The sequence below is a fragment of the Lepus europaeus genome, chromosome 5 (genome assembly GCF_033115175.1).
Source record: "Lepus europaeus isolate LE1 chromosome 5, mLepTim1.pri, whole genome shotgun sequence".
Taxonomy (NCBI): domain Eukaryota; kingdom Metazoa; phylum Chordata; class Mammalia; order Lagomorpha; family Leporidae; genus Lepus; species Lepus europaeus.
Genome location: NC_084831.1, coordinates 15,617,311 through 15,627,101, shown reverse-complemented (window position 1 = coordinate 15,627,101; position 9,791 = coordinate 15,617,311). Strand labels below are relative to the sequence as shown.

At 57.6% G+C, this 9,791-nt stretch overlaps 1 protein-coding gene across 1 annotated transcript; it reads right to left on the bottom strand.

The window, feature by feature from the left end:
• Positions 1-2,485: 2,485 nt before the first annotated feature.
• Positions 2,486-9,103, bottom strand: LOC133759027 (chymotrypsin-like elastase family member 3B). Its single transcript, XM_062190040.1, has 8 exons — positions 9,064-9,103; positions 7,762-7,847; positions 6,293-6,390; positions 6,045-6,170; positions 4,213-4,349; positions 3,889-4,031; positions 3,168-3,317; positions 2,486-2,518 (listed from the first exon to the last, which is right to left on the bottom strand). The coding sequence occupies exons 1-8, from the start codon at positions 9,101-9,103 to the stop codon at positions 2,486-2,488; spliced, it is 813 nt and encodes a 270-aa protein (XP_062046024.1).
• Positions 9,104-9,791: the final 688 nt, after the last annotated feature.

Below are 9,791 nucleotides of genomic sequence, written 5' to 3'. Positions count from 1 at the left end.
GCGTCCATCAGAATGGCAGAGGTCAAGTAACTGGTGTGGTTATACAAGGGAGGCACGCTAGCACCCAAGAACTACGGAGACAAAGCAACAAGGAGAGACCTCGGGAATCCAAGGTCACAGGGAAGAAGCAAGTTGTGGAACAACCCACTCAGCATGAAGCTGGGCTTGCTTTTAAAAACCAGAGCACTACAATGTGTTGTTTGTGGGGCTTACACATGTGATAAAGATATCCCAGCACAGAGGGGTAGGGCACACACCAAACCTAGTCTATCAATCAGGATAGGTTAGGTTGAACTCCCTGTAACAGACTATGCCAAAATCTTGATGTTGGTAACAGCAGAGTTTGTATCTTGGCTGTGCTGCATGTCCATCAGGGGCCTGGGTTGGCTCCACTCCACACCTCCCCACTGGGACCAGGCTGGTCAGCAGCCAGCGAAGCCATGACAGAGAGAGTGAGAGCTTGCAAATCACCCTGTCTACCCGAGCCTCATGTTGGCTGAAGCCACTTGGCATATCCAGACTTCATAGATTATGTGCCCAAAAGGAGAATGGTAATACTTGGTGTGCAGCCCTATACCCATCATGGTGCACAGAGAGGCCCCACTGTAACTATGGTTATTATTTTTAAAATATGAAGAATCTGAATTCTGTTACTTCTGAAGAGCAGGTACATACCAAGGTGTTTTCTATGAGATTACCCATGTCATCTGTCATTATTTTTCTAAAACTGAAAGTATAACTTTTATTGAAATTTTTCTTTAAGTTTATTTGCAAGGCATAAGGAAAAGTCACATTCCCTGGTTCATTTCTCAAACATCCAAGATGGCTGTAGCTGGGCTAGGCCAGCAGGAACAACAAACGTAATTCAGGTCTCCCAGCTGTGCGGAGGAAACCCAATTGCTTGAAACACCATTTTTCTCTCCCATGGTCTTCTAGCACAAAGCTGCAATCAGGAGCCAGAGACAAGACTCAATCCCAGGAACTCTGATGTAAGACGTGGGCATACTACACCTGCTCTCAGGAGATATGTGTCAAAGATTTATTTACTTGAAAGTAGGAGTGGAGAAGAGAAGAGAGAAGTTATCTTCCATCCACTGGTTCACTTCCCAATTGACCACAACAGCCAGAGATGGGCCAGGGTGAAGTATGGAGTCTGGAACTTGATCCTTATCCCCTACAGGTGTGGTAGGGGTGCAAGCACCTGGACCGTGTTCCGTTGTCTTCTCAGGCCCATTATCTGGGAGCTGGACTTGAAGCAGAGTAGCTGGACCTCAGACAGGTGCTCCTATATGGGGCACCAGTGTCACAAGCAGAGGCTACACCTGCGGCATCAAATGATGGATGCAACAAGTATAACTTTAAAGAATTATTTATTTATTTGAAAGAGTTACACAGAGAGAGAATGAGAGGCAGAGAGAGAGAGAGAGGTCTTCCATCCTCTGGTTCATTCCTCAATTGGTCACAACAGTTGAAGCTGTGCCGATCCGAAGCCAGGAGCCAGGAGCTTCCTCCAGGTCTCCCATGAGGGTGCAGGGGCCCAAGGAGTTGGGCCATCTTCTACTGCTTTCCCAGGCCACAGTAGAGAGTTGGATCAGAAGTGGAGCAGACGGGACTCAAACCGGCACCCATATGGGATGCCGGCACTTTACCCGCGACACCACTGTGCTGGCCCCAGTACGTATAACTTTTAAAGAAAGAGACCAAAGGAACACACCTAGTGAAGGCGGTTGATGCCTGTCCTTGCTAGGGCAGAGGTCGTCCTGACCTCCAGGAGCACCTGCTGGGTTCCAGCCTGCGTGTGTCACTGCACGCGTCCCTGTACCTGTGTGTGCATCATCTTGTCCAGCAGCCTGGGCTCTCCCTTGGGCTGTCCCACTCACCCCTGGGCTCCCAGCTCTGAGCCTGCGGCGGACAGGCAGCCAGGCACTGCTGAGCGAATGCCTCTGATATGTTCATCCGTCATTATTTAATGAACCACTTCAGAGCAGGACCCACACCTCCCTCCCTCTCGGAGTCCACCTGAAATAATGAATGATACTGAAAGAATGAATGAGCACAGCCCTCCTTTTCCAGCCAGTCGGTGGAAGCAGAAAACATCTGGTATTTCCCCGCTACCACAGGCATCCCATGAGGGTGCAGGCTCAGGTTCTCTGCAGATTTTACCACGTTTGTGGCTGCATGGAGAAGCCACTGCTGTATGTGGGACTACCCTGGAGACCTACTTGTCCCAGCTTCCCTGCCTCAGTTTCCACACTGGAAGTGCAGGACCTGAACCCCCAGCCCCAGGCACACCAAGGGGGTCCGTCTCCCCATCACACTCCTTCTTCTCCCAGGCCTCGTGTGGTCCTGGTCCTCCCAGGAGAGGGGGCTCTGGTCTCGTCTACAAATCAGCTCTCAGGTTTAGGACCCGGCAGGGGAGGTCACTGACGGACACAGATCCACTAGGACTTGGGAGAGCTCTTTATTCTTTACACAGGACGTGGGGTCAGCACGAGCACTCGAGGCCGCTACCAATGATCTGGAAAAAGACAGGGAGGGGACAGAAGAGTGGAGTGAGGGTCACAGGTTCTGGAGTCCGTGGAACTGGGGCAGCTCCCAGCCCCCACTCACCCTCCGTGTGGCCCTGGGGGAGTGACTTGCCCTCTCTAATGGGAGTGGTGATCCCAGCACCCACCCTGTGGGGTCCTGATGAAACCATAACCAAGGCCCCACCCCAGTCCTGGGGCTCATCGACCCAGTCTATACGGTGCTCACTGCGTCACCATGGACAACACTGACCCTCTCTGACCAGCCATCCCCAGATGACACTAAGGGGCTCAGCTCCCCCTGGCTCTCCCAGCCTTCACCATTATTGCTCATTTCCCGTCTCCCCCAGCAGGGGGCGCCGTGGCCCTCTGTGCTCTGTGACAAGTAAGGACCTGACCAGAGCACAAACCTGAGAAGCCCTCCCTGAGTCAGGAGGTGCAAACTCCTCCCAGAGCCTGGGAATTTCTGGGGCCACACAGGGCAGAGCTCATCCCCTGCCCTCTGCAATGTCCCCAAGGCCCTGCTCCCACTGCCCTCCCGGGGCCCCTGCAGCCCCTCCCAGGATCTGCCCCTCCTCCCTATGCCCCAGCCCCTCTCAGGACGACCCCCACCCTGCAGCCCTCAGGCTGCCCCGTCCTCACCCCAATAATCCAGTCAATGTAGGCCGACACTCGGGTGAACACCGTGGGCTTCTTCTCAGTGTTGCAGATTTCAGGACCAAAGCTGACCACGCCGTGGACCTCCCATTTGCAGTTCACTCCACGGCAGTTGAGGGGTCCCCCGGAGTCACCCTGCAGCAGTCAGAGGGGACAGCGCTGAGCCGCGTCTGAGGGTCAGGAATGGATCCTGAACTTGGGGACTGCAAACCACACCCTCAGTGTTGACCTCTGGGCCTCAGGGCTCCTCTGTGCCGGGAGCAGGGTCTGTCCCCCAGGAGCTGCCGGGGATGAGCTGGGACAGAGCTGACCTCAGCACCACACCTGCAGAGAGGAAGCCCTGGGAGACGCCGGCTCCCACTGCCGGTGGCACAGTCGCTCGTGGACGTGATGCTCACACGCGCCTCTAACACAGGGGCTCAGGGTCCCTTCAGAACACGGCGTGGGTGACTTGGGAGGTCCTGGTGCCAGTGCCCCCTGCTGTGCCGCTGGGGCTGCCTGAGCCCCAGGAGGGACGGCGGCTGCCCCAGGTCAGGTGAGCCTGGGGCCGGGGCCAGGGTCAGGGCTGTCTGCATGGCACTGACTTCCCCCACGTCCTGTTGGTCCCACCAAGGAGACAGCGGGAAAGACGACTCCTCCACCTCCACAGAGATGGTAGAGGGGCCCCAGGACCCTGCCCACCCAGAGCAGGTGTGGGCTGACTCACGTAGCAGGCAGAGCTGTAACCGCCGCCGGCGCACACATGGATCTCCTTCACAGCCGAGCCCCACCAGTCCGGCTGGGTGCAGTGTGGGTGGTCCACCGCGGGCAGCAGCCCCTGCTGTAGCTGGTCCGGGATTGGCCCATTAGCTGCAGGGACACAGGACAAACCCTAGGCTCCCGTGTGCTGCATTCAAGCCACACAGTGGTTCTGGCCGGATGGGGACTCTCTTCCCATCAAGTCCACGTCCCTTCATGCTCTGGGCACAGATCCGCCCTGGCCTTTGTCCCCAGCTCTGTGTTTCCACCACTGTCCCCAGTCAGCACGTACTGTTGAGATTGCCCCAGCCAGTGATGTAGCATTCCGTCCCGTGGGGCAGGATGTAGCCAGCAGGAGGGAGGCAGGCGAGTTTGACTTCATCTGTCAGCTCGGCGTTGTACAACAGCTTCAGGAGGGCGATGTCATAGCTGTAGGGAGGGAAGAGACGTGGAGCCTGATCCTCCCACTGGATCAGATCCCAGCCTAGGCCTTTGCTCCAAGGGTTCACATTTTGGGGGCCCCACTGCTAGCTTGCCCCTCCCAAATCCACTGTTATGAAAGAGCAGACTTCAGAAAGCCCAGCCCATTCAATGCCCGCCAGCCCTTGGCCTTGTGTCCACCTGTGCTCCTCACATGCAACATCCCAGGGCCAGCACTGTGGCATAGTGGGTAAAGCCACTGCCTGCAGTGCCGGCATCCCATATGGGTGCTGGTTCGAGTCCCGGCTGCTCCACTTCTTATCCAGGTCTCTGCTCTGGCCTGGGAAAGCAGTATAAGATGGCCCAAGTCCTTGGGCCCCTGCACCTGTGTGGGAGACCTGGAAGAAGCTCCTGGCTCCTGGCTTCGGATCAGGGGCTCAGCTCCAACCAATGCAGCCATCTGGGGAGTGAACCAACGGATAGAAGACCTCTCTCTGTCTCTCTCTGTCTCTGTCTCTCTCTCTCTCTTTGCCTCTCTTCTCAATGTGTAACTCTAACTTTCAAATAACTAAATAAATCTTATTTAAAAATAAAAAGAAAAGAGGCTGCATCCCAGATCGTAGTGCCTGGGTTCAAGTCCCAGCTCGGCTCCCTGGTCTGGTGCTCTGCTCCGGCGCACCCTGGAGCAGCTGGTGACAGCTCCACTGTTTGGGTCCTGTCACACATTTTGGAGACCGTGCTAGAGTTCTAACCCTCTGATTCTGACCTTGACCAGTCCTACCTGCTGCAAGAATTGGGGAAGGGATTAGTGAATGGCAGATGATGGTGATTATTTCTCTCTCTCCCCCCCCCCCCCCCACCATCTCCCTCCATCTCTCGCCCTCTCCTTTTCAAGGAAATAAAAATACATATGCAAAATTTTAAAGCCGCACATAGTTCAGGGGCCCAGGCCAGGTTTCCTGAGGAAGTGGTCTGGCCCTGGCCTGAGATCTGAGATTTTAAGCAGGTTCCCGGGGGATGCTGCTCACCCACAGACCACTTTTGGATCCATTGCTCTGCTGCTGTCACTCAGGACATTTCGCCTAGGTCTCACTGGACTCCCTAGGCCCCAGGAGCCTGCCAGGACGGGCCGGGGTCTCCATCACGGTGGCCCCTCCCTCCTGCACTCTTTCCCAGGGTTCCGCCCCCTCCCGTGCTCCTCTCACAGAAAAGGCCGAGCCACCCGGACACACAGGTGAGCACACAGGTGAGGCTGAGCGGGGCCTCCCCGCCCATCACCACCACCAAGAAGCCCTGCTGCAGGTCACCCTCTGACCAAGGGGAAACAGGCCCAGGCAGGGCCGTGATGCCCAGGCCACTCAGGGAGTGACTGCCGGGGCCTGACTCTCCGCCCAGTGCTCCTCCTTCGTCCCCAGCTGTGCCGGATGGACCTGTGCTGACCACAGGAAACCTTGGACTTGGGGCAGGTGCCCGAGGGGTCCTGGGCTCCAGAGCCACAGAGCCCAGCAGCCGTGGGGGCTTCCTGCCTCTCCCTGGCCCTGCTGTCCCCTCTGCAGGGAGGGAGGTTGGTGCTGAGGTCTCAGTGTGGGGGGGCTGGGCCCGGGCTGCCCCCCCTCCCCGCTGTCCCTGGAGTCCCCTAGATGCAGCTGGGGGTCACAGAGGGACAAGCACAGGAGCCCAGGGCCCTGCTGGGAGCTCACTCACCCCTGGGATGCGTCATCGTTGTTGTAAAGTGGGTGCACGTAGATCGCCTCCACGGGGATGAGCTGCTCGGATCCCTCGGAGACAGTTGTATCATGCTCGCCCAAGGCAACCCAGTATTTCTCGTTCCTGCCAAGGGAGGGGAGGTCAGTCTGGACCTCACAGCCAACTTTGGCCACTGGCTGGCCTGGGCTGCCTGGATGTCACACAACAACAAAGACCAGGGCAGGGGTGGGGACAGCAGGACTCACGAGATGCAGTGGGCAGCCGTCAGAACCCAGTTATGTTTGATGAGGGTCCCGCCACAGTATATGTTCAGCCAGTCACCCTGCTCTATCAGCAAGAGGGCCTGGAAGTCCGGAAAGAACAGTCTGAGAGGTCCAGGCCCACCGTGCGGTTGCTGTACAGGTTGTGCACTGCACAACTCAGGAGGGCACCATTCACACAGAGACGAATAACCCCTTCCGAAACATGCAGTGTGCAACCTGCAGCACTGCTCATGGTGGCCCTATCACTTCTCCCCTGGGGTCACTGTGCTCTGCCCACCCCAGGGCCTGTGACCTCCGAGGACTCCAACATTCTCTGCCCGCTGGGGCAGCCTCAAACCTTCTCTCTCCTGAGAGCCCCCAACCCTCTGGCCTCTCAGACCCCCCCATTCTGTGCACCACAGCCCTGCAGGCCTCTCGGGTCCCCTGAGGCTCCACTCCCCCGAGTCCTCTCCTCCCTTCCCGTCTCCTGCTCATTCAGGGTTTCCCGATCTCCCTGGAGACCAAGGTTGACAGCTGTGGCCCCCGGCCCCGTGCGCCCATGGTCTGTGCTGGACGTAAGCGTTCACGCACACAGGCCGCTCGCGCACACACGGACGCTCTCTGGCTGCTTTCCTGCTGCGATGGCGGGGCTGAGTCCCTGCTGGAGAAACCACGTGGCCGACACGGCTGCGGCACCCGCTCTCTGCCCCTCACAGAACACGCCGCTGACCCTGCCCACGGAACGTTCTGGAACTGTTCTCTATCTGGGTCAGTGCTGCGCTGTTGTGGGTTCAGCTGCCGTTTCCAACACCAGCATCCCATATGGGCATTGGCTTCTACCCCGGCTGCTCCACTTCTGATCCCAAGAGCTTGGGCCCCTGCACTCATATAGGAGATCTGGAAGAAGTTTCTGGCACCTGGCTTCAGCTTGGCCCAGTCCTGGCTTTTGGGGGCCACTTGGGGAGTGAACAGCAGATGGGTGATCTCTCTCTGTATCTCCTCTTCTCTGTATAACTCTGACTTTCAATAAATAAATAAGTTATTTGTTTAAAGGAATGTTCTGTATCTGCCCGGCACAGCAAGCCTCAGCCTCCGTGCTTCCCTCCACTGCTCCGGTAACACTAACACTCTCCACTCCCTGTTCTCCCGACCTGAGAGCCCTGGTTGTGTATACTTCAGACAACTGGAAATCAGTGTCCCAAACTCTGCCGCCCTGAGCACAGGGCCTGACTGTTGCATAACTGACCAACCCCCTGAGTTAAGCCTTCCCCTGGCCCCAGATCCTGCTTTTAATTTGCAAACAGCCAGTGAAGTTTGCAGGTGGAACTGGAAAACCTACACATAACGCGGACTGTCCAAGGGCTCCCGGCCCAGAGAAGCTGAAATGGGAGCAGGAAAGGAAAGGGAGCTGTGACCAGAACTCGGCGTCTGGAGCCCAGGGTGGGGGTTAGCGCAGCCTGCGTTGCTCTCACCTGCCAGGGCCAGCTGTGGGGGACTGCACTGGTGCCATTGACAACCCGGATGGACGGGCGGAAGGAAGGTTGGCCGGAGGCTGAGGCTGGAGAGGAGAGGAGAGAACAGGTGTCACTTAGCCAGATGGACCCCAAGGGAAAACGCTGTGCCACTGACAGGCTGTGTGACCATGCGAGTCACTGTCCCTCTCTGACCTCAGCAGCTACTGGGAACAGTGAGCACTGGGACTAGAGCAGGGGCTTCCAGAGCCCCAGGAGCCCCGGGATGGAGATGAAAACGCACTCCGTCGACGGGAGGACGGGGTGTGACTCTAACAGTGCCTGGTGACCACGAGCCTTACCAAGGTGATGGCTGCTGTCACAGAGTGGAGGCTGGCCTGGTGCTGTGTAATGACACTCCATGGGGCACCCATGGCCTGGCTTTGGGTTTTGGCTCCGCTGCCAACTCCAACTCCCTGCTCATGTGCGTCCAGCAGGCAGCACTGGCAGCCCAAGGACTCGGCTCCCTGCCACCCACTGCCTACTGGTTTCACTTAGGAGTTTGGAGAGTGAACCAGAGGAAGGGAGAGCTTGGTCGGTCTGTCTCTCTCTACCTCTGAAATAAAATACATGAGTAAAAAAAAATTTTTAACAGAGTGGAGGCTTTAAAATAGAACTTCCTGGGTTCAGAGCACAGCACGGCCCCTTGTTCTGGGATGAGTTGCTTTAATTTTTTTGAGTCAGTTTGCTGGTCAGTGAAATGGGGCCAATAATAGTACTGACCTCATGGAGCTGGACTGAACATTACATGATATCATCATATAAGGCAGATGTCTAAGAATTCTGCCTGGCGTTTAGTAAGCACTGCATAAATGTGATCTGTTCCCATGACTGTCAGTCAGGGGAGGCTGCTCAGAGGAGGTGGCCCTGAGCTGCAGAGAGAACAGGACAAGGCTGGGCCACAGGCCATGGAGCTGGGCGGGGGGAGAGTGATGGAGAACTGGAGCGTTCAGCAGAGTGGGAATTCCATCCCACACAGTCCTAGCACAGAGCCAGGCTCTTCACCACCCGGCTGTGTTCACTGCCCCACCAAGGTGCTGCCCTTGGGTGCTTCCCCCAGTCCTCCTGAGCTGCTCCATCCCCTGCTTCCCCTCCCCCTCCTCCCCAGCACCAAGCTAAAGCCCCCACTGTTGTGCCCCAGGTACCAGCTGAGACCCCTCCTGTGGGGGCAGGTGCTGTGGACCACGGGACCCAGGGTGGGGAGCAGATCTCAGGGCTCCTGGCCCAGGCAGCACAGGGCACAGACGCGGGCTGGGTTCTTACCAAGGGCCACAAGCAGGAGGGTGCTCAGCAGCCGGAGCATCGTGAGTGTGGAGAGAGAGGACGAGCGACAGAGCCCGCGCTCTAATATAGGGCAGAGGCAGGCAGGGGGCTGGACTGGGCCCCCACCCAGCACAGGTGGTGGAACACCAGGTCTCTCCCATGTCCAAGGTCACAGCCCCCACCCCCTACAGATGGAGGAGTGAGAACCAACGGAAAGACTCAGGGTTTCCTGAACCAGGTGGTTCCACAGGTGACACCAGGTGGCCGACTGATAACAGGACCAGGATGGAAAGTTGGCCTCAGAACAAGCCACCTCTTCCAAGAGGGAACACGGAAGCTGGAACCCCTCAGCCTGGATTCCCAGCCTGCCCGTGCCACCTCCCAGCTCTGAGACGTTGGCCCCCGGCTTCTCTCCTCTGCGGCTCAGTTTTCCACCTCTAACCCGGGGTCTGTATTCGTGTCCACCTCAAGGACGAGCTCTGCTTGAGCACCTGCCGTACACAGAGCAGGCCCTGCTCCGGGGCTGCGGCTGACACAGCGCCGGCCTCCTCCTTCTGCAGGCCGAGTGCCGCGGGGGAGACAACCTCAGATCAACCGAGATCAGCAAAGGCTGTGGGCACCCATGAGGGCAGGGCTGTGGAGCAGAGGAAGCGTGGGAGCTGGTGGGAGTGGGTGGTCATTCAGAGGGAGGCGAGGGAGAGTGCCCCAGGCCTGCGGGTTCAGGATTT